Source organism: Antechinus flavipes, chromosome 1 (genome assembly GCF_016432865.1).
Source record: "Antechinus flavipes isolate AdamAnt ecotype Samford, QLD, Australia chromosome 1, AdamAnt_v2, whole genome shotgun sequence".
Lineage (NCBI taxonomy): Eukaryota > Metazoa > Chordata > Mammalia > Dasyuromorphia > Dasyuridae > Antechinus > Antechinus flavipes.
In genome coordinates, this window is record NC_067398.1 from 151,540,279 (window position 1) to 151,565,428 (window position 25,150).

At 35.4% G+C, this 25,150-nt stretch overlaps 1 protein-coding gene across 4 annotated transcripts in view; it reads left to right on the forward strand.

Annotated features, from left to right (window-relative positions):
- The window catches only part of MAST4 (microtubule associated serine/threonine kinase family member 4), an 802,919-nt gene that overhangs the window by 276,844 nt on the left and 500,925 nt on the right, over positions 1 to 25,150 (forward strand). For all 4 annotated transcript variants that reach the window (XM_051991523.1, XM_051991531.1, XM_051991539.1 and 1 more), the window contains exon 3: positions 14,078 to 14,202. In XM_051991523.1, the coding sequence (XP_051847483.1) occupies positions 14,078 to 14,202 (125 nt within the window). The remainder of the gene's footprint in view (positions 1 to 14,077; positions 14,203 to 25,150) is intronic.

Below are 25,150 nucleotides of genomic sequence, written 5' to 3' on the forward strand. Positions count from 1 at the left end.
ACTTCAAAGCTTGTAGGAATTATTGGATTTCTGGCACATGAAGTAATGGACAATAGATTCCTTTTGGACTATTTCTAGGACTTATGGACATGTATAAATTCTCATGATGATTCATGTTATTTGTTACATCATTTCTAGCCTGTGTTATATTGCTGTGTGCTTATGTAATTTATATAATTATGTGTAATACCTCCCATATTTATGGATTTATGTATATCTGTTTTAAGAGTGAGCCCCTTCAGAAACCCACTAATCTGATTTGATTTCCCATTTCCTTTGGTGTTTTCATCTTCTTTTTTGAGCAGTCAGGGAAGTTATGATCAACTTCTTTTGGGGGTTCTCACTTCCTTGAGAAGTCAGGGAGGTCATGACCACCTATGTTCTAAAATCAAAAGAAAGCAGGAGATCTTAAATTCTTACAAGGTGCCAAGTTACTGGAATTGATAGAGACAATAATTATATAATTTAGCATGGTACTTAAGAGTTCTCTAGTTCACTAATGTACTTAGTACTTGTTAGAGTTCCACAAGATTCACACTTTTAAGAGAGCATATATAAGAAGGAGCCCACTAAAGGACAAGCCCACTAAGAGACAAACCCACTCTCATAGGTGGAGACAGATTCATTCCATCTTCCACCTTTGTGCTGGCTGGAAGCTGAAGCTGGCAGAAAAGTTGCAAGAGCTCTTGGAACCAAGGAGAGAGATAGGCCTCTAAGAAAGCTAATTGGGCCCAAGGAAGGAGACAATAAAGGATTTGGACTTTAACTCCTGGCTGCATTCGGAGTGATTATTTTGGATTGAAACAAAGGCTGCCCTCAGAAGCCCTCCAGGAAACCTGCTCCCAGAGAACATTATATTTTAGAGAAGAACACTACAGTGATGAAGTGGAATTTTGGAGGAAACCAGGGATTCCAAGAGGTACAATTGAAGAGGAAAATCACATTTTCTCTAGGCATGGACAATGAGCAATGCAAGGGCACAAAGACTAGAGATGTAATATGATATTTGGGAAAGTTAAGCATGTGTGTTTCTCCTGTAGATCACTTCATCTTTCCCATCTCTAAATTTCGTTATCTGCCCCACACAAATTTAACACTTAATTATATTTTATTTTTTGTATTCTTTTCCAATTGTTCCTCATGTCTCCATAGCAACATCCTTTAAAATCATTGTCAAAATCTAAATAGAAATGGAGGTCACCAAACCATCCCCTGCTGGTATTATCTCAGAAAATGTTGAGAAGACTTATAGGAACTGATTCAAAGTAAAGTGAGCAGAACCAAGAGAACATTGTGACACGGTAACAACAATATTATATAATTATCCATTCTGATTGACTTAGTTATTTTCAACCCATACAGTGATCCAAAATAATTCTGAAGGACTAGATAAAAAATGCTATTCATTTTAAGAGAAAGAACTGGTGGAGTCTGAGTGCAGATCAAAGCATACTTCTTTATACTTTCTTTTTCTTTTTCTTTTTTTTTTTCCTTTCTTAAGAAAGCTAAGGATTGAGTAGAGGGAGAGATGAGTACTAACATGGATATCCAGAAAATTCATTGCCCAATTGAGACTTAAGAGAAATGAATAGAGCATAGAATGGGCATAGTAGATAGAGCAGAGGCCTGGAGTCAAGAAGACTCAATGTGAGTTCAAATCCAGCCTGAGACACTAGTTGTGTGACTCTGGGCAAATCACTTAACTCATTTTGTCTCAGTTTCCTAAACTGTAAAATGGCCTGAAAAAAGAAATGGCAAACCACTCTAGTATCTCTGCTAAGAAAAATCCAAATGGGGTCACAAAGAGTTGGATATGACTGAATAACAACAAAATGAAGGATGGAAATAATAAGTAATAGAGATAATTAAAATTACATGCAAATTAATAAAAAGTTTATAAGAAGAGAACGAGAAGTGTTAACAGAAAGATTAAATCACTGATGCCACATTCTCATTTTGAAGATAAAGATATAAGATTTTGGATTATATATCTTTTCAGCTATTGGAGGAACAGGTCCTAAAACTTCCTCTCTTAGCTCTCAAGCCCAAGGTTTTTTTCCTTTAACTTGAATAACCTTTGATACTTGGCAGAAATGTTGCAGAATTCTTTTGGCCTACATTGTGGAAGAATAGTGCCTCCTTCTATTTTTAAATCAAATGTAATTGAACTGATGTAAAATGAAGGAGGCAGAGCCAGGGAAATATAGCTTGACTATAACAATGGAAATGGAGAGAATATCCACAAAACAATTGAAAATAAATGTTGCAAAATTAGAATGAACAAGGTTAGTCCCAGCGGAGAGACTTGCAAAGAGAACAACTTTTCCACCTCATTTAAAGAGATATGTCTTCTTTCTTTTCCTTCCTTCCTTCCTTCCTTCCTTCCTTCCTTCCTTCCTTCCTTCCTTCCTTCCTTCCTTCCTTCCTTCTTTTCTTCTTTCCTTCCTTCCTCCTCCCTCCCTCCCCCTCTCCCTCCTTCCCTCTCTCTCTTCTTCCTTCCTTTCTTCTTTCCTTCCTTCCTTCCTTCTGCCTGCCTGCCTTCCTTCCTGCCTTCCTTCATCTTTCTTTGTCTTCTTTTCTTCCTTCTTTCCTCTCTTCCTCACTCTTTCTCTCTCTTCTTCCATCTCTCTCTCTTCCCTTCCTTTTCCCCTTCTTTTTTTCCTTTCTTTCTCCCTTCCTCCCTCTCTCCTTCCCTCCCTCCCTCCCTCCCTCCCTCCCTCCCTCCCAGCTGGCCTGATGGTATTTTCTTACTAAGAATTTTACATCAGGGAAATTAGAGTTTTGTTCAAATAATAATGCCCCCCCCCAAAAAAAAATGCCAGGCACTTGGGATACAGACACAAAAATGAGAATTGTTGACCTCAAAATACTTACATTTTCTCAAAAGGAGATCTACTTCTATAAGAACACAGGGACATTTGCTGTCATTTGCCTTTTTTGGACAAGAATGTGCTTAGGACACATCCTAGGAGTCATAATTTCCAAAGCAGATAATCTGTTTTGCCTAGTTGGCCTGCTGACAAGATCTGCCTTGGGACATTGAATTAGGGCAAGGAAGAGGAAAGACTGAATCTCCCTAGTTCTTGTACCCCTAGGAATATTTGCTATCAAACTATGTGGAAAGGCATGCAAAAATGTGGGGGTAAGAGGCTACCTCTTCCCCAAAATGTAATTGACAAACAGTTGAATAAGCCAGGAACATTGATGGAAAAAAAGAAAAAAAAGTAGTTGCTTATTCCTTTATATTTTTATATTCTCAATAAAATTTTAAAAATGCATTTAAATCCAATAATAATAATAGCATTTATTTAGTATTTTAAGATTTTCAAATTTACAAATATATCATTTTATCTTTATGACTATCTTGGGAGGTAAGTGCTATAATTATCCTCCATTTACCGAGTAGGAAACTGAGACCAAGAGAATTAATATGTATCTGAGGCTAAGTTTGAACTCATGTCTTCCTGAGTGTCTACTGCCTCTATTGTTGTTCACTTGTTCAGTTCTATCTGACTCCTTTTGACCCCTTTTTAATATATATATATTTTAACAAGGATACTAGAGTAGTTTGCTATTTCCTTCTCCAGTTCACTTTACAGATGAGGAAACTGAGGCAAAAGGGGTTAAGTGACTTGCTGATAAGCATTTGATAAATAGTTGCCTCTATTACCATAGTACTAACAGTGGTTTTTGTGATCCTGTTGCCCTCCATCATCTTCCCCCAAGTTTTCACTTCAGTGCTTGGTTTTCTGCTTTGGGAGCTGAAAGGAGCAAATTTTCTGAAGTGTCATATAACAGCCTATTGATTTCTGCCCTCTCCCTCCCTCCCTTCTCCACCTCCCCCCTCCCCCAATGGCCTTATTCCCTTGTTCCCCCTTGATCTATATTTCAAAGGCGCTTTGGCTGAAAAGCTGATAAGTAGTCTGCACTATAAGTGTAATATCTTGCATAAGCCAGATTTTTCTGAGCTGACGACCAATACTCCAATAGAGAGAAGTAGTAGAATTTTAAGTAATAGGTTTTATGCTTCAATAAACCTATACTTCTGGGTTATTGTTGCTATTTTATTGGACCAGAAGGTTCAAAGGCAGAACCATGCAGATAAGCCATTTTGCCAATGAAACTAGAAGTCAGTTTCTGAGTATAAGTAAAGCTTTCTTAAAAGCATTTCAAAGTAAAAGTCAGGATTTCTTAATGTGCAAAGGCCATGTGAAATACAGACTTCAACATTTTACTAAGTTCATTTCCTTTTCTCCCCCTCTCTTTCCCTCTGAGTTTTAGGACAGTTAGATCTGAATTTGAGCACATGAATCCCCTGAAGTGGTCCATGTATTCAAGCTAGTACTATTCAAAGTTATAATTATGTAAAATATGGTAATTGGTTCTAGTCCAATGGAAGTATGCAATGTGAATTCTAATAATGCTACTATGCCTTCAGGGGATTCATTATTCACACTAATCAGGGCCCAGTTGATAACATTGATATTAAACACAGTCAGGCTAGTTAGTTTCACAACCTGATGCTAGCAAAACCATTCAGTAAATTCAATTAAATTTTTAAAGGCATTTAAAAATGCTTACATTTTCTCATTTGTCTACACAAATATTATGAGAGGCTCCTTATGTTTAGCATTTTTCATGATCGACCTTGCCTGAAAGGAAATGAGGCAAACCTGATGTGACTTACTCTTAATGCATTTAGTCTGGCTTATATTAATGATGGATTTACTTGATAAGTAAATCCTTGGCAGGGCATTGTACTAATCTCTAGATACAGTCCCTGCCCTCAAAGGTTCTTACAGAAGTAATTAATTCAAAATAGATTGAGTTAAGATCACCAGAAAAGTACAAAGTGCTATAGAGTACTATGTGAGACCAAGGAAGAAATGATGATTCTAGCTGAAAAAGATGAAGAAAGTCTTCCTGGAGGAGGTCATTAAGTAGGAAAGGAACAGTTGCTCAGCCATATGGGCCAAATCATGAAGACTAGAATGCAGGGTTCATTCCGTTGGGTCCTTATTGCTGCTTTTAATTTAAACCTATCATGAAGTGTGAATTCCAGCCACATCTCAAAGAAGTCATGAATAAGTGAATGGATGAAAAACATTTTTTAATTGCTTAACATGTTCAAAGCATAGTGCTAAATCCTATGGATATAAATAGGAAGGAAAAAAAGAACTTCTCAATGACCTTATACTTTAATGGGGGACACAACATATAGGGAAGGTTTCACTTTAAATTCAGGTGGAAGGGTTTCATGGTCCTTAGGGCCCAGCAGCAAAGCAGATGGCAATGCCACTGGATAAATTTTCAGGAATGAAAGAGGGGATAGGTGGGATACCACTGCTATTTTGGAATTAACCAAATTAATTTGGTTGATATTCTTTAAAAAAGAAAAAGAAATATTCTCAACATCTGCTACTCAAACCCAGAATTAGAACTGCATGATGATATTGGATTATTAAGAACTATTATTTTGCTTCTATTAACAAAACCTAAAATCATATACATTTTTTGTCTTTCACTTATATCACATTGTTAATTCATGTTGAGTTTGCAATCCATTAAAACCTGTAGGTTTCTTCCTTACCTTTATTTTAAATATTATATAGTCATTTCCACTATTCTATACTTTTGCAACTGATTTTTTGAACCCAAGTAAAATGGAATTACTTTTATTAATTTAGCTATACAAAATTAATTGTCTTATATTTGGTCTCTCCTATATTCTGTAGAAACTTTTTTGGATCTTGATTCGACTATCCAGTGTGCTTCTTCTTCTAGTTAGTGATAGAAATATGGAAAATAATAAGAGCCAAGGATGGGTCCTCATGGCATTCTATCACTTAGCATTTTTGTTTGGTTTTGATCTAGATAATTAACCAGCTCAAAATCCATAAAGCTAATGTTTCAGTTATATTTCTGTTATAGTTTTGATGCATGCATAAATATATTTAATTTGAGATAATTAAGCATACCTTAATTATATATTTCTGTTTTCATTTTTATATTTGCCTATGCAAATATCATGAGTGGCTCTATGCATAGCATTTTAAAAATTATTTTTGTAATTAAAGCTTTTTATTTACAAAATATATGCATGGATAATTTTTCAACATTGACCTTTTCAAAGCCTTCTGTTCCAAATTTTCCCCTCTTTCCCTCCGCCCCCTCCCCTAGATGGCAGGTAGTCTAATACATGTTAAATATGTTAAAATATGTTAAATCCAATATATGTATACATATTTATAAAGTTATCTTGCTGCACAAGAAAAATTGGATCAAGAAGGAAAAAAAAAACCTGAGAAAGAAAACAAAATGCAAACAAACAACAACAGAAAGAGTGAAAATGCTTTGTTGGGATACACACTCAATTCCCACAGTCCTCTCTCTGCGTGTAGATAGCTCTCTTCATTACTGAACAATTGGAATTGGATTGAATCATCTCATTGTTGAAGAGAGCCATGTCCCTCAGAATTGAACATTGTAAAATCTTCTTGTTGCTGTGTACAATGATCTCCTGGTTCTGCTCATTTCACTTAGCATCAGTTCCTGTAAGTCTCTCCAGGCCTCTCTAAAATCATCCTGCTGGTCGTTTCTTATAGAACAATAATATTCCATAACATTCATATACCATAACTTATTCAGCCATTCTCCAACTGATGAACCATCCATTCAGTTTCCAGTTACTTGCCACTACATAAAGGGCTGCCAAAAACATTTTTGCACATGTGGGTCCCTTTCCCTCCTTTATGATCTCCCTGGGATGTAAGCCCAGGAGAAACATTGCTGGGTCAAAGTATGTGCATAGCATTTTCATGACTGACCCTGCCCCCCCCCCCAAAAAAAAAAAATGAGGCTACCTTCTTATGATTGTTTCTTAATGGGGTTAGATGGCTTTTATTAATAATGAATTTATTTTCTGTTTTTCACAAATAATCCCTTTAATATAATCTCTTTTAGGTTTTTAACGAGAAGATCTAAAGAGTACTTTCAGAAAATCCATCTTATTTTCTAAAAAAAATAATAAGTATGTTATATATTTTTCTTTATTCATTTTGCATCTGAGAAGCAGATTCTCTGTCAATTCTGCTGGATTTTATAATTCATAAAATCTAGTAAATAGGGGTTCACAAATGAAAAAAAAACATCACTTCTTGGTCAGCCTTTTGATCATGAACCTTTTTGGATTTCGCTAGGTTGGACAGTGGAGACCTTCTGTCAACTACACAGGCATAGCTCTCCAGAGCCCAGGGTACCTCAGAATAAGACTTCTGTGAAGAGCCTTGCACATAGTTAGATACTTAATATAATCAGTAGTCATTTATTAAGTTCTTATTATATGCTAGACATTATTCTGGGTGTTGGGGTTACAAAGAAAAGCAGCACAGTTCCTACTTTTAAGGAGTTCATGTTCTAATGAAGAAAATGGTATGCAAATAGCTAGTTAAAGGATAAACACAGAGTGGATAAAAGTAATATGAAAGGAGGACAACTGGGTGGTCTACTGCCTGTGAGTTCAAATTTGGCCTCAAGATACTTTCTAACTATGTAATGCTGGGCAAGTAATTTAATTCTGTTTGCTTCAGTTTGCTCATCTGTAAAATGACCTGGAGAAGGAAATGGTAAACCATTCCGGTATCTTTGCTAAGAAAACTTCAAATGGGGTCACAAAGAGCTGGACACATGGCTGAAAGGACTGAACAACATAGTCTGGATTGTCAAATTCATGGAGGAAATTAAGGCTCAAAACAGGAAAGGAACTAAATTATGAAGAGCTTTAAATGCCAAACAAGAAGTCTTATATTTGATCCTGGAGATAACGTAGGTAGTCCCTAGAGCTTATTGATCAGGTGAAGGGCATGATCAGACCTACACTTCAGAAAAATCACCTTGGCATTTAAGTGGCCAATGGATTGAGATAAGACATCCATCAGAGTCCGATTCTTTTTGTACAGCAAAATAACGGTTTGGTCATGTATACTTATTGTGTATCTAATTTATACTTTAATATATTTAACATCTACTCATCATCCTGCCATCTAGGGGAGGGAGTGGGGGGAAGGAGGGGAAAAATTGGAACAAAAGGTTTGATAATTGTCAATGCTGTAAAATTACCCATACATATAACTTATAAATAAAAAGCTATGAAAAAAAAAGATAGGTAGATACATGTACATATATGTGTGCATAAACATATATAAAGAGATAAGCCATCCACCTATAACAGTCCAGGAAGGTATTCCTCTGAGTAACTTATGGTGTTTCTCTCAAGTAGTGGGTTACTGACTTAATGATCAGGCAATCAAATTCAAAACTGAAAAGAATATCAGTTATAGTCCCAAGAGATTTTATTTCTAATCACAAATTCTATAAATCACAGCTTAGGGCTAGATACTTTATTTTTAAAAGTTTACATACATAGGAGATATTGTTTAACATCCTTTATATGTTTATACTTATTATGATGCCAAAGGATTGATCATTAAACAAGCTTATAGATTCTTAGTAAATATACCCCTTGTTTAGGAACTATACATCCTAAAGAGGTTCATTTTTCAGGGCTGATGGCCTTGCTTACCCTGATAGTTTCAAAAAAACCAGCAAGCTTACAAATTAAGGGGAGTTGACAAAGACCCCAGAAAAAAAGGAGCTGAGTCTGCAGAAAAAAAAGGAGCTGAGTCTGCTATTGCCCACCCCAAATATTCTTAGTGTTTTCATTAAACAGCTGTGCTGTTTAATACCTCTCCTTACTCTGTGAACGGGGGAAGGTGTTACACACCTCATACTTGGAGGTAAACTGATAAGACTTTCACCTCATTCCTCTTGTTCCAATTTTAGGTTTAACATGATGACAATAACTCCAAATTACTTAACAATTTTAGAATTTACCTAATAGCCAAATAGTCTTAGTTGTAATTTCTATTTCCTTAAATAAATTTCCCTTTTGTTTTAGGGAAAAAACAAGAAATTCTTAAAAATGAGATAAAATAGATTTTTAAATTGACAACTTAGTTAATGAGATTCCCTAAATTCTAATTAAATGTTCTAGACAAACTGAATTGCCATTTGGTTATTTTCCAACTCACACAAACCATTTCTCTTTTGTGAGCCAGGAAAGGGTTAAAGAGTAATTTTTTTTTTTTTAAACTGATAGACTGCTCAGAAGTCTGACTCTTAATAAAGTAGGCTGTTTGTTGCCAGTCTTTAAAGTAGTAGCAAACTGCTGTTCTGTTTTCCTAAAGTTCCCAAGCTTTTAAATCTTCTGTTAATACTATCAGTGCAAATAGATTTACAATTTCCATATCCTTTTAGTGGACTTTGATTAGAGTTCCTTTAAAACTGTTTTTTACTATTGTATATTATCAAATTTCACTGAACTGAATAAATTTTCTTTTTCTCTCTCTCACCCCTTCATCCATGTATCCCTTTGCAGTCAGGGAAGGAGAGAAGAGGGAAGAAAAAAAAAAAGACTCTTTCCTCTATGCACTATCCTCCTGGTCCTGGGGAGGCCTTAATTTAGTTGAATTTGCTTCCAAATTATTTTACACACACACACATTAATAATTTATCTCAACTTTGGCATTGTATGTTGGTCACATTTAAAAATTCATGTAAAGTTATCAAATATGAAACAATTATATACAATTTAGCAGGTTCTTATAGCATTTGTTTTATACTAACCACTTTTGCAATCATGTTATCTTCACAGCAACCATTTCTATTTCTCTTTACAAATCAGAAAACTGGGCAGAGATAAAATAATTTGTCATAAATTACATACCTAATATATATCCACAACTGAAACAGAGAATGGTGGGCTTATCAAATGCAGTGGCTGACTGCTTTCTCAGCTCACACTGCCATGTAGGATGGCGCCAGGGGCACCTGGATTTTTCCTAGGTAATTGCTGGACAGAACCTGCTGAAACTGGGGTGACTGATGCCAGGATCTCCTTTTGATGGTAGTTCCAGGTGCCAGGGCTCAGGAAAGGCTGACCATGAAGCCTGACCTCCACTTCATCCCCATTTCCCTAAGCTGGGCTGAGGAGGTATTTGGGCAAGGTTATGTGGGATCCCCATGACTGTGGCTGTTTCCCCTATTTCTATAGGTGAGGTAGAATTTAGCATTCTCTTTTTAAAATTTGTTCTGAGATGAGAAAAGTTGGGTACTTGGGCTATATCTATTTTAGCGATCCCCACAACTGAGAAGCTCTCAGGACTCCAGGGAGTGGAGCATATTGAGTGATCAGGATTGTGGAGAGGGTCCCTTAATATCTTCTGGGCTGCTTTCCAAAGGAGCAGAAGGGGACTCTGGACAAGAGAGAAGTCAAGAAAGGGTTAGCAACAAGTTGCTATTTGCTTAGTTTTTTTTTTTTTTTCTTTTCTTTTCTTTTTTAGAATGGAGTAAATTCCTGAAATTATTCCCAATGTTTCAGGAATTTTTCTTGCAATCTTAAAATGACTAATTTCCAAACTTCTTGATAACTGCAGTCAAAACTTTGAGAATGGGGGGATACAGAATATAGCATATATAGGAAACATAAAACATAATCTCTTTCCTCAAGAAATTTATAACCTATTAGGGGAGATGACATGCACACAATTGTAGTAGCAGTTAAAAATAGGTGTCAAGGGGAAGTCTTTTTGAAGTGCTGCACAAAAATCAAGGAGGATTGAGGGATTTTGAACAGAAGGGGAGAAGGAAAGGCATCAAGATAAGACTGGAAAAGTATTTTGGTTCTAAATGTGAAATCCCTTAATGGTCAGACTTAAGACTTAGGGCATTTATCAGGGAGGCAATAGGGAGACATTGTAAATTTTCCAGCAAGGAAGTGATGTCCTGAGCTATGTGTTAAGAAGAAAACTCAGCCAATTGTGTGAAGGTTTGATTGGAGAGGAGATAGACTAGAGGCAGAGCAAGTAGGAGGCTATTTCAAGAGTCCAGGTATGAAGTGGTAAACTTGATCAGATGCTGCAGAAGTAGAAATGACTGGATTTGGTGACCCATTGGATCTGGTGAATGAGGAAGAGGAAGTAATCAAAGATTATAAAAAGTTTTCAAGTCTGGTATCTGGGAGGAAGATGATATCATCAACAGAGAAGTCTAGCAAAGGTTAGCTTTCTTTTAAACATATAAACCTATATTAATACATAATATAAATTTTAAAATTGTTCAGTGTTCAATTGTTCAACTCAGCCTATTGATGTCATGGTTTATGCAAATAGAAGATAAGCATTATGTGTAAAATCTATCCCTTTTGGGCACACCTGAATATCTACATGTTTCATAGGGGAGGGAAGGGAACTGGAATGAGTAAACTGAATGTCCTTGAATGCATCTTACAAGTGAAGAAACTGAGGCTGAAAAAAATGAAAGGATTTGTCTTGGTCTCACAACTACTAAGTATCTGGGGCATGTCTTTGTGATCTTTGGCTTCTAAATCCAGTGTTCTAATGGAACCACTTAATTGTTTTTAGCTCGCCTTGTCTCTACACTTAATTATTCTTGTACTCAAGAAATAGTTCCACCCATACTCTTTGATCCTCTTTTCTCCAATTAGCAAGCTCCATTTGAAGTCAACATCTTGTTTGGCCAGCACTGATTTTTCTGATATTTTTACATCACCATGCCATACCCTGACCTTGTTGCCATCATTATATACACAAATAGTGGGTATATATGTGTGTGTTGTTGTGATTCATTTTTTAGTTGTGTCTAATTGATGATCCTGTTTGGTGTTTTCTTGGAGTAAAGATACTATAGTATCTAGAGTTTGCCATTTCCTTCTCCAGCCATTGTTACAGATGAGCAAATTGAGGCAAAAATCATTAAATGACTTGGCCTCAGACACTTATTAACTGTATCACCCTGGTCATGTTTTGACAGCTTCCCTTTTTCCCACCTCATCAGTTATATTTCTTTGTCTTAAGAAATGCATACTTAGATAAATATGGAAATATGATTAGAAGAAATGTATGTGTTTAATCTATATTGGATTACTTGCTGTCTAAGGAAAGGAAGAGGTGGGGAAGGAGGGAGAAAAATTTGGAATACAAGGTTTTGCAAGGGTAAATGTTGCAAACTATCTTTGTATATATTTAAAAATAAAAAGCTATTATTATTTTAAAAAGAAATGCATACTTAAGATATTCCCATTATCTTTTCTGGGTTCACTTCCCCTGTAGAATTTCAGTCCGTGAAACCTTACCTATTTTTTTCTGAAATCTGAAATTTTCTCCGAACTCTGAAATCTTCTCTCCCCAAATAAAGGATGTTTGGTAGGTAATTTCTGCCTTTCTTTTCTATCACATATCCTAAAATGTGGTTTTATCCTGGATTAGAAAAGTCAGATGTAGAACAGAAGTTTCATTGGCTTTTCCATCTTTGAAGGGAGAGATTACTGTAAAAACAAGTCAGATTATTAACTACTCTGCTTTCTTGGCAGAGAGAATACCAGCAGATGTTGAGATAATTTCACCCTCCATCATAATTATATTATGTGCTTATGTCAGATTTATAATCTGTTTGCTGAATTCATCTATTTCCTCTTTCTGTCTAGGTGGTCTAGCCAATACTAGGTCTGTGCTAAGGAGGATGCATCTGGTAGCAGTGTGTATAAGATCAACTGTGAGAAGAGAGTGCAATTAGGAAGGATTGTCAGAAATCTTATTGTAGTAATCTAGGCATGTGATATTGAGGAATATATAATTATATAATGCATTGTGGCAATGGAAATTGATAGGAGAGAGATAAGTTTAAGAACTATGGTGGAAGTAACAATTCCAAGTGACTCATGATGAAAAAATGCTACCCTTTTAGTCTGAGCTCTCTACCCTGGCTGTTTTGCTATAGACTTAGACTGGGTTGGGGGGCTAAATCTGAAACCCTCCTCTGTTTCTAGAGTCAGAGCCACATAGTTATTGTCTCTGGCTTATTCATGTTGCTTGCCCAGGTCTAATACTCCTACATGTAAGTTGTCTTCTCAGATCATGCTACATATGTGGCCCAGCCGGGGTGTTACAAGTGACAGAATTACCAGTGGGCACCTGCATTAAACCCTTCTGTGTTAGATTCCTGATTCTTCTTGCCTCCATGCACAGTATAGACTCTCCTTTCCCCTCAATCCTGGCGTGGATACTGGAGTAGAAATAAGCTATTGAAACTAAAGATCTGAACCTCCCAAGAGATGATCACAGTTGAATATTTAGATTAGATTATCACCTCAATTTACATCGAGGTAATAATTGCAATGAGAGGAATGAATGAATTGATCAAGGAATAGTGTATAGAGGCAGGAAAGGAGGCCAAAGACGACATCTTGGGAACATGCTTAAAAGTGCTGCTTAATTAGTGTTCTGTTCAGTTGAATTGAATATTGGCAACTAGGTGGTATAGTCAGAAGGACCTGAGTTCAAATCCAGTCTCAGATACACAAGTCATTTAGCCCCAATTTCCAAAAAGAAAAAAAAAAAAAAGAATTGAGCTTACTTTAAGGGATGGGTAACAAGGTAAGTTAGAAAGATCAAACAATAACAGGACCAAAAGTAAGCTATTGGATTAAGTATTTGATTAATCCAAAAACATTAATAAAGGAATTGCTTTTTGCCACCGTATATATAATCCTGCTAGGCTATAGAGTGCAAAGGCAAAAAAAAAAAAAAAAAGGTTCTTTATCTGGTGATTGTTAGGGGATCTGGAGATGGATTTTAGGGTGTCCATTAGCTTCTACTGGGAAAAAAATAAACTTTATTTTCATTTATCTTTTAACAACTTTAGTATTTCCTTTGATAATTAACATGAGCAATAACACTAAGCTTTCCCAACATGCCAAGGGGCCTAATATACCAAAACAAAGTTTTAGACAGTTGGTCTAGAGTTACTTCAGATATGTATTGGTGGATTTTCCTTACTGGGAGCTCTCTCAGCAGCAAAATCCCTCAACTCCATAAAAACAATCACTGAGATTGTCAAATATGAGAGAAGACTCTAGGTTATTTAGAAGCAGGGGGAATAGGACTGAAGATGATATCATTAGCTACTATTTAAACTATGTTTTCTTTGTTTATATCAACAGGGAGGTACTTACTTCCAAACACCATTGCAGAACAGTCATGGCTGGTAGTTGCAGAGACCTCCAATCTCATCCGGATGCGCAGCCAAGCTCTTGGTCAGTCGGCTCCTTCCCTCACTGCTAGCATGGTGAGTAAAATGCAGCCTTCATTCAAGCTTGAAAGAAAAGACATGGATTCTAAGCTATAAGATGGTTTAATTTCAGGGCAGAGTGAGTGTGTTGGGAGGGAGACAAATACATAGCCATGACATGCACAGTTACAGGTTTTCACATTCTTTGATTTGTATTGTAGCAGGAACTAAATTATATATATATATATATATATATATAAATGTATTTGTTAATAGCTTAAATGATGAGCACGACATCCAGGAATATGAGGTTGTGGAAACCTGTACTTTAAAATTACCTGAAATTTCTTTCCATGTTGAATGCCCTTTAAGAGTATTTTTCTGTGACTTCCTCTTCCCAGTTAACTTTCCTATTTCTCTATTCTTTGCTCTATTCTTTATCAATCTGCCAATTAAATGGGACAGGGAAAAAAGGTCTCATTGAAAAATTTTATATATATAAAATAACATTTCCCATTTAGCATTATTTCATAGGACCCTCTTTTTGGTTCCATTTTTATACTCTTGTGTAAAAAATAAGGGTATAAAATGGCTTTTGTGCTTAACATTTAGAGTTGTTATGTAATAGACCCCTTTTCTTTTAGGTTTCTGGTTTTATACTCTTGGTCAACAACAACAGCAAAAAAAGCTATAGAATGGCTTTTGTATTTAATTCTATTAAATATGTTGAATAGGGATTTGTGTGGCCATGGCAACATCTGCCACAAGAAGATGGGCCTCAAACTCTATCTTGAACAATGTTATAAGAAAAACATAAATCTATGTAAGTCCTTATCTTGAGTCTTTTGCATTGGGAATCATATTTTATTAAATGATGATAATGAGTCCTGTTTATAGAGATCTTTAAGGTTTGGGAGGCACTGTTCTCACAGTAACATTGTGAAATAGTGAAATAGATTGATCTCTGGGTTATTAAATATATAAAACAAGATTCACATCCAGGGCTCCTGACTAAATGCTCTCCCACAGTGCCTCATAATTTAAATAGAGGTGGTATCTAATCTTGACTGGTACATTAATTAGTCCTGGGGGCTTAGACCATTCACTTAATTTCTTGGTTCCCCAGTTTTCCTGTCAAGTAAGGATGTTCTCAGTTTTCCCATATGTAAAATGGGAAGGGGGGAAATAGCATCACTAGTCTCTAATTTTCCTCAGAGCTCTAAATCTGTGATCCTTTTTAGTTCTAAACTACTATGGATTGATTTATTAAGCAATTTATGTTTTTGACTGTCCCCAAATAAGTTTTTATTTGTTGAGCTGCTCTTCTCAAGACCTTTTGCATGTGTAGAACGAGGCTACCATTTGTAAATCTCATCTGTCTTGTTTTTGTGAGTATAAAGTTTCCACCTAATTGTGTTTTTAGTCCCAAGTAGCAAAAAGTCAAATTCATCATTTTTTTCTTTTCTGAGAAAATGTATTAAAGCTTAAGTTAAAATTATGCCTGTACCACTTGAGAATTGAAAGTCTTTTCAGCTAGCAGCTTCTTAAATAAAAATGATTTCTTAAAAACTGCAGTATCGCTCCTTCCATAGTAACTAATAATGGTTGTTTTTACTTGGCATTGATAACTTTGAGGATGCTGGTCAAAGCAAGATTGTCATGGGAAGTATAATGATATCTAAGATAAAGTGTCCAGACATAGGAAACATTTATTCTCTGCTAAAGTTCCTTATTTGATGTGAGCTAAGATATTTGCAAATAGGACCATAGAGATCTTGAGAAATATTGGTAGCAAACAGATGAGAGCTTGAAGAAAATTGTAGTGGTTCACTTTCCAGTTCCTGCTCAGAATCTCTCATTAGTTTAACTACTTCTAGTATTTAAATTGGAGATGTTTGCATAAAAGGAAGACAGAAAATACTAAAGTAATTTAATATCTAATTAATATTTACTTATGTGTAAATGCCTAACATATGAAAAAAAATTGTGCTATAAAGAAAAAAGTAGAACTGTGAAAATTTGTCCCCAAGGAGCTTCCATTTTACCAGGTTTGGTGGTGTATATATTGTGTAATAATTGCCTAAACCAAAGTTTTGTTCATTATCTTTTCCCTACATCATAACTGGCAGATTGACATCTTTAGATTTTTAAACCTTATTTTAAAATTTAATATTTTTTTCTTTTTGTTTTTATTTCTTATGTTTAAAGCACGTTGGAAGCTTTAAAGTACAATATAGTTTATGATGATTGTTGTTATTTGTATCTGAGTTCACTTGCTAAATGAAGGCAAGATGTCAGAAACTTTTTAGACAGTATTTTTTAATACTTAGTGGTCAAGTTTATTAATTATATAGCTCTCACCTCTCCTTCCCTCACTTCCCCACACCTTTGTTGATGCACTTATTGTAATCTTAGGAATATATTGGTAAGCTGCTTGTCCAGTCTATTTTCTTTCAGCAATTCAGAATAGCAGCAGGAGAAGATGGTCCCTTCTGGTGCCCCCATTGTTTTCATTTCCTCATTATTCGGTCCTTATTCCACGCCAGATATCTCTGTCATACAGCACATGCAATTATAGTGCTAAAGCCTTGATACATTTTTATGTGCCCAGCTTTTAGTACAAACTTTTTAAAGAGTACAAAGCGGGGAAAGGTCATATATTTGATTCTTCTCTCTTTGTGGAGAATAGAATAGAATATAGAAAGTAAAGGGGGAAAGTACAGAAAAGAATATTTTTAAAAATATAGAAACCATTACACAAGGCCATCTTAAACACACAATTTCAGTAAAGAAATAGGAGCTTTGATTTCCTAGAGAATGGTTTGGAAGGGAAGAAGCTCCCCATCTTGAATAATTTTGTATATTGTCTATTTCTTCTTTTATTCATGGGGAAACTGACCAAATCTCTAGTTGCAAAACTGATAGTTGTTCTCTTTGCTCTAATGGATGACCTAGTGAGTTTCTTCACCTCAGTCTTCTATGATTCTCTTTCTTTGTTGTGAATCTCAAGATGTGCTTTCAAACACCACAGTAATATTCAGTTTTGATCAGCCTTTGAAATTCTGAAATGAAATGTATCCTGTTTATTTTGGCTAAGATTACAGAAAATTGAAAGCAGCCATGCAGTTCCCTCTGCTGCCATTTTTAAAGGATTGTAAACACCCTATGCAAGACAACTGGGTCACTTTAACTGATTTTTTTGTATTTTGTGATTACTTGGAAAAATAAAGAAATTAAGGGAGCTATTCTGTTTTTCCAAGGGTGAGAAGACAGGATATTATACAGACGGACTTCCTAAATTGTGTCCTTCCTCATACAGTACAGCAGGCTCTGATGCCCAGATGCAGGAAATTCATAGATGTCTGACCTTTCCTTGAGTGGATGCCAATGAGATATAAATGAGGTTACTTATGTTTTGACAGGTGTAGCCTTTAGTAAACATGTTGTCTGTGGTTCCTTAATGTCATAGACAGATTAAGCATTGCTAACTACTCTCTTGGTTAGGAGATGAATTCTTAGCCTGAAGTACTCGCCTTTCTTGGCTCTGCTCCAGACACGTTCAGCTTCGGATAACTGGCTTGGTGCCACTTCTTGAGTAGCCAGAGAGTGGGCAGGATACATGCTTAGTGAATGTCTGCCTGCTGGGGTACCAGCCGGGAGTGCCGATGAGGTGTCAGATGAATACTCCGTATACATTAATCTGGAGAAGAGAAAAAGTCCTCTCCCATTTGTTTCTTCCATCTTTCTGTCCCTCCCAACCCATGGGTAGTTTATCAAAGGAGCTGCTGTCATCAAAAACAGATGGATTTATACAGATGCTTCTCTTTGGCAAGCAGACAGGAATTCAGGAGGCAGAAACACGGTAACTTATCAGTCTGTAGGAAAAGATGAGGGCAGTAAGCCTTGCTGACTAAAATCTGATAATGGTGCATGTAGCAGTCATAAGAAATGCCAACTTGTGTGATGTTTAGCAGTAATGGATGAATGTCAGCGTGCAGAAAGGAAAGAATTTCAAGAACTCATTCTCTCTGGTTAATTTTTCTTCATGTTATTCTCCTCATCCTTCATTTTCTTCACTTCCCATCCTTGTACCTTTCCCTTGTGCCTTTTTTTTTTTTTTTTTTTTAAGAGTAGACTCTAGTTGTCTAGTTTCCGTTGAATTTGTGGCTTAGATTTATAGGTTCAAATTAGCTTGCCCTCTCAGTCAATCCATAAATATTTATTAGGCTCCTACTAGGTGCCAGACACCGAGATACAAAAAACAGGCAAAAGATAGTCCCTGTTCTATAAGACTCACATGGAAATAGACACGTCTACTGCAACATATTTAACACATATAGGACTGCTTGCCATCTAGGGGAGGAGGTGAAGGGAGGGAGGGGAAAAATCGGAACAGAAGCGAATGCAAAGGATAATGTTGTAAAAAAAATTACCACGGCATGGATTCTGTCAATAAAAAGTTATTATAAAATAAAATAAAAAAAAAGAAATAGACACATTAAATATAAATTAGAAATAGGAAGGGGAGAGAAACAGATATTTGTTAAATGCCTACTATGTGCCAGGCATTCTATTAAGAGCTTTACGAATATTATTTCATTTGATTCTTATAACAAATCTGGGAAGTAGATTCTATAGTGATCTTCATTTTGTAGTTGAGGAACTTAATACAGATAGCACAACTTTTAAGTAGAGGTGACCAAATTTGAATTTAGTTTTTTTTTTTTTTCTGATTTCAAGCCTAACATTCCATCCAGTGTATCATATTTTTCACTTCTCAGAAATCAAGCTCTAGATGGGGTTGAGTTTGAATTTAGTTTATTTAAGTTCAATTCAGCAAGCATTTATTAGTGCCCATTATGTGGTAAGTGATAGCTAGCATTTATATGGAGCTTCAGTCTTTGCAGATTGTTTTGTTAATATTATCTTTTAATTTTCACAACATTCCTGGGAGATAGTTCATATATTTATTTATATTTTATTTATATTTAGTGTAGAATGAAGGTGAACTACCTGTTAATATCTTTCTTCTCCACATTTTATTTAGGGTATGATGATGGTAGAAAAAATTTCTCCTAAAAAGATGTTTTCTTCCTCTTTCTTCCCTTTCTAATGCTTCTGAGTGTGAATTCACCTTTAAATTTAAAGTTTAAAAAAAATTAAGCTTTTTTCTTATATTTGTGTTTCAAGGGCTTAGCTTAGTGTCTAGTATATGGTAAACACTTAGCAAGTATTTTATTTAATCTTAGTTGAATAATAAAAAAAAGCTAGTGTACACATATATTTTACATACAAGTATATATAGCACATGTACATATCTATATATGTGTATATATATATATTTAATACATACACACATATAATATATCTATTCATCTATATATACCTTTATATATATACATCTATATATGTGTGTATACATTTACAATACATACATATATACATATAACATACCTATACATCTATATACACACATGCCTTTATATATATATATATATATATATATATATATATACACATACATACACACACACACACACACACACACACACACATACACACACACACCTTTATATATGTTGCATCTAAGTAGTTATATATACATACAGAAGTTTTGGGATATTGTTTCCATTTTTTAAAAAATCATTTAAATCAGATTTAAGCAATTGGAAAATTATCAGTTGCTCATGGGTAGGCCTAGCTAATATAATAAAAATGACAAAATTACTAATAAAATTCATCTGGAAGAACAAAAGAACAAGAATATCAAGGAAATTAATGAAAAAAAAATACAAAGGAAAGTGACTTAGCAGTACCAAACCTAAAACTATATTATAAAGCAGTAGTCATCAAAACTGTTTGGTACTGGCTAAGAAATAGTGGTGGATCAGTGGAATAGATTGAACACACAGGACACAATAATCAAGGCCTATAGTAACCTAGTATTTGATAAACATCCAAACTCCAGCTTCTTGAAAAATGTGTGTATACATTTCATAATGTTCTCTAGTTCTTCTTTGGTCATAAAATTCTCCCTTCTCCAAAGATCTGATAGGTAAATTATCCCTTGCTCTCCTAATAGCTATTTTGACCTTATTTTGATATAGAGTGTGAGATATAGGTCTATGCTGAATTTCTGACATATTGTTTTCTAGTTTTCCCAACAATTTTTGTCAACTAGTGCAATGATCAGCTATGAAAGACTTGATTTTCTCAGTGGTTCAGTGATCCAAAGTGATCCCAATAGAGTTTGGACAAAAAATGCCCTCTGCAACAAGAAAAAGAATTATGGAGACTGTAAATCAACACATGCTACATTCACTTTTTTTTCTGTTTTTTTTTTTTTTTCTCTCTCTCTCTCCTGGTATTCCCTTTTTGTTCTGATTTTTCTCTCCCAACATGATTCATAAAGAAATGTATATTTATAAAGCTAATACACACATATAACCAGAAAAATAAAACAATAAAAAAAATCATTTATACAACAACTGATCATTTTTACAAGTACTATTGACCCCTTCACTGTGATCCATCGCTTGTCTATCTGGAGCTGTGTACACAATTCTTTATTGTTCTTCTGAATAGTCCAAACTCTTTTCTTCTATATTATTGTGGCCATCATTCAGTTCTCCAGATTACTTTGTTTTTTTATCAGTTCATAGAAGTCATTTAAAATTTCTTTGAATCTATTGTATCCCTCATGGCAAACGACATTTCTTCACATTTATATACTGCAGTTTGTTCAGGCACATTTTGTTCCCAAATTCCCATATTGTTCCTAATTTTTGCTACAATATAAAGTTATATTGTAAGTATTTTTATATGTATATGTCTCTGCATTGTCTTTGATATCTTTGTTATAGAATACTTTTTGAAAAACAGTTTTAGTTCTGTTTCAGTACTTTTCCATTTCTCCTCCTTCCCTTTCATTGCCTCCCCCCCCCCCACCCCCTTAAAATATTTTTATTTCCTTAGAGGATTATAATAAGAGACAATCTACTGTAGTCTGAAATCAAGTGATATCCTTCTTTGGATTCCACTGCAGAGATGAAGATAAAAAGAATCTTTTTCTATATAAATGAGCTTATTTCAGGAATGTATTTTTAGGTGAACATAAAGCCACAGTCTACTGATAAAAACCACTCATATGGTCTTAATTGTTTTTTTGCTTGACAAGTAATGTTGCTAAAGTTATGTCAAAGCAGGTGGATCATCAAGCAGGGAGCTAGTAACTGTCTGCTAGGACTTCAGAGCTTAAAGGGAGCCTAGAGATCTTTGAGTTCAATATCTTTATTTTATAAATGTAGAAACAGAGGTCTACAAAAGTGAAATGATTTACTCAGGATTTTTATTGTTGTTTGGTCATTTTTAGTCATGTCTGACTCTTCATGAGTTTTGTTGGAGTTTTCTTGGTAGCGATGCTGAAATAGTGTGCCATTTTCTTCTCCACCTCATTTTTCAGGTGAGAAAGCTGAGGCAAACAGGGAGTAATTTGACCAGTCACAAAGCTAGTAAATATTTGAGGCTAGATTTGAACTCAGGACTTGCTGAGCATTCTATCCACTATGCTACCTAGTAACTGGAAAGCAGTGATTCAAATCCAGATTGCTTAACAGTGAGTGCTCTGTTTACTACTCTGTATTAATTCTATTTTCACAATTTTTATGAGTGAAATGGGATGATTAAAAGAAAGAAACAAATATCTTTCCCATACCTTTCTTCCCTGAGGTAAAATTTTCATTAATCATGTAGTGTTTAGAAGAGATTCATGGAAATAATAGAATTGCTTGAAAACCATGAAATAGAGGAAACATTTTGAAGTACATTTAGTGCAGAAAGTTTTAAGTGGAAATGCTAGATCCCTAAATAAAACTGTATGACAGCATCCTTTTCCAGTGTTCCACTGTTTTTAAAAATCATCCTTGTCATATTCCCCAGGAACATACCTTCCTGTGTAGTCGCCAAGGGATAGGAAACAACTTAATAAAGTTCAGTATATGCACTCAATTCCTTCCTACTTGCTGACCAATTAAGTAAAATAAAGAATTGCTGATGTTGATATATATATTGATCCCAAGGTAAATCATCAGGCACAGAGCGTGTGTATTAAGAGCTTAAAAACATTGACTTGAAATATATTAAGGAACAGCCATTAAATGGGCAATAATATATTTTTATTTTGGTTCATTTTTCTCAAATGGTGCATAGTCTTAAAAATTATTTTAGAGCTTCTTGTGACCTAATTTTCCAAACTTGTAAAATCATTAAAGCAAAGCTGGAAAGAACAACTATTAAACACTCATGCTGACAATTTTGTAGTAATTTACCAACAACATTCATGATTAGAGGATATCTCATTCTTCATATTCATAGAAGCTGATACTTAATAATGTTGCTATTATTTTGGCTAGAGTGCCTAAAAATAGGCCAATTTTAAAATTAGAGGGGCAGCTAGATGAGCAGCTAGATGAGATGGAGCACTGGCTTGGAAGTCAGGAGGACCTGAGTTCAAATCTAGCTTCAGAAACTTAATACTTTCTACCTGGTGACTTTGGGCAAATCATTTAACCTCAGTTACCTCGGCAAAACAAGAAAAAAAAAAGAAAGAAAATTAGTGATAAGGTTCATTAAAAAAGACCCATAGATTGAAATTTACAGGGAATCCATTAAGACTGATTACTTCATTTTACTGTAGTGCTGGAGAAACTGAGGCAAGACAGAGATTAGTTTTTAATATTTTAATTGAGGAGAGTTTGGGCTAGCTGGTCGAATGGGACTCATGTCCAAAAGACATTCAATCTTCACTGAGGCAGAGTCCTGTTATATGTTTTTATTTTAAAGCTTTGCAGAAGAGATGGGAGATAAGGGTGTGTGTGTGGGGGGGTACTGCTTGGGGAACAAGCCATAATTCCAAGAAAGAATCATAATTCAGTCCTGACAGGATGGGATCAAGATAAGAAAGTCAGAGGGCAGAAGATAGTGAGGCAAGGAGTAATACTCAAAGGAGGGGGAATTACCCCAGCAGGCATTTGAGATAAGGCACCTGGAATTTTATGACTCAGTGGCATTTCAGAGCTTCTTTTCTAACTTAATTTTCCCATTCCTAAGGAACAAAGGAGTAGGATGATAATAATTTTATTCAGGGCATAATAATTGAGGGGAAACTAAGGCGTAACATTTCCCCATAATAATTCAAGGGAAACTGAGGCATAACATTACAGTTAAAGAAACGAAGGAACTAGCTGGTTAAGTGCTTTGCTTTAGAGCACACAAGTACCACTAATTAGAGGTAGGATTTGAATCTGGGTCAGGACTCTTTCCACAGTGCCTACTGTAGACTGGAGTCATTGGGAGAGACTTTATAGAAGAGTTGGGATTGGATTTATCAGCCTTTAAAGATATCTAAGACATCAGGAGGCAATACGGACAGGTAAATGGAGAGAGAACTAATAAAAACATAGAAGTCATAAAAGGATCATAGATTGAAAACTTCTGAAAGAAGGGACCTTGGAGCCTTTTTCTTCTTCTTTTTCTTCTTCTTCTTCTTTTCTTTTCTTTTCTTTCTTTTTTTTTTTTTTTTTAAAGAAATGGAGCCTCTTTGGTAATCTAGAGTTATCTATGGGTCTCTTATCAGAACTGTCTTTTCAGGTACAAAAAATAACATAGGTAGAATTATAAAGGAAGGCAATTATAGGGAAAAGCAGTAACTAAAATGTTTTAAAAATAAATTAATGGACCCCAGGTTAAGAACCTCTATTTTAGATCAAATCCTTTCTCATTTTATAAGCAGGGAAACTGGAGCCTAGAGAGGGAATGTCATTTGCCCAAAGTTACATCCTGAATCAGTAGCATATCTGGGATGGAAACCCAAGTCTCCTTAATGCCCAGATCTTTCCTCTCTATCAGCCATCAATAGATCCTTGGTCAAGCCCCATTGTTTGGGTCCTGACTGATTCAGATTGAATGTGTAAATAGCAATTATTTGTGCTTTGACCAGAGATTTTCCTTTCCAGTTTCACTTATTTAGTTGTTTAGATTTGGGGGGGGGGGGGCGGGATTAGATGAAAAAGGATATTCTTTGCCTCAGTTGCTACCCAGCTTTAATCACTGACTGGATGCTACGTCAGTCAAACATGTGTTGAAGTCCTTAGCTTAAAAAGGCCAAAGTCTCCCATTGCATCCAAGGCCATCTCCCATCATGTATCTTGCCACTGGACTCAGATGTCTCTGATGGGGAAAATGAGACAGGGTGACCTTACACAGATCTCCTTTGCTTAAATCCAATTCACTTGTACATCATGGCATCCTTTCCCTGATGTTGTTGTTCTCTTTGAGAACAATGGACCAGCAACAATGAGTATTTAAGGCAGCTAGCTAGGTGGTGTATGTAATCAATAAAACACTGGAATAGAACAAGTTCAAATCTGGCCTCTAACTTTAGTCACAATTTCTGCTTGCCTTCATTTCCCCATTTGTAAAATCAGGATTAGTAGCACTTACTTCCAGGGTTGTTGTGAACATCAAATGAGATATTTATAAAGTGCTGAGTATAGTGCCTGGCACATAGGCTCTATATAAATACTAGATTATTACTAGCTATCCTGTTCAATAAGAATATTGCTTGGGACCATAGGTCTAGGTGTCTGAAGACATGGCTGGATGAATTACTACATTGGGCATCTCTTGATTGATGCTCCATTGTTCTTGACACAGAGGGGAAGGGAACTAGAATAGCTCCAGGAATGTTGAGTACCAAGAAGATGAGGACTCCTCACTAGTTCTAGTCTTGGAAGAACAACAGTTTATATTAAAAAAAAAAATTAATGTCTTCAGATGGATGAGGAGGCAGAAACCATCTAATTGAAGGTTTCTGGTCACTGAGTACATTTTGATTGATAATGGAAATTGGGAAAGCTGGAGAAAATCACCTAAGTACCACAAGCACCTGGGTCCTGAGGATATTTTCAGCTTTTTTGAGCCAAAATGATCATGTGGTTGTTCTCGT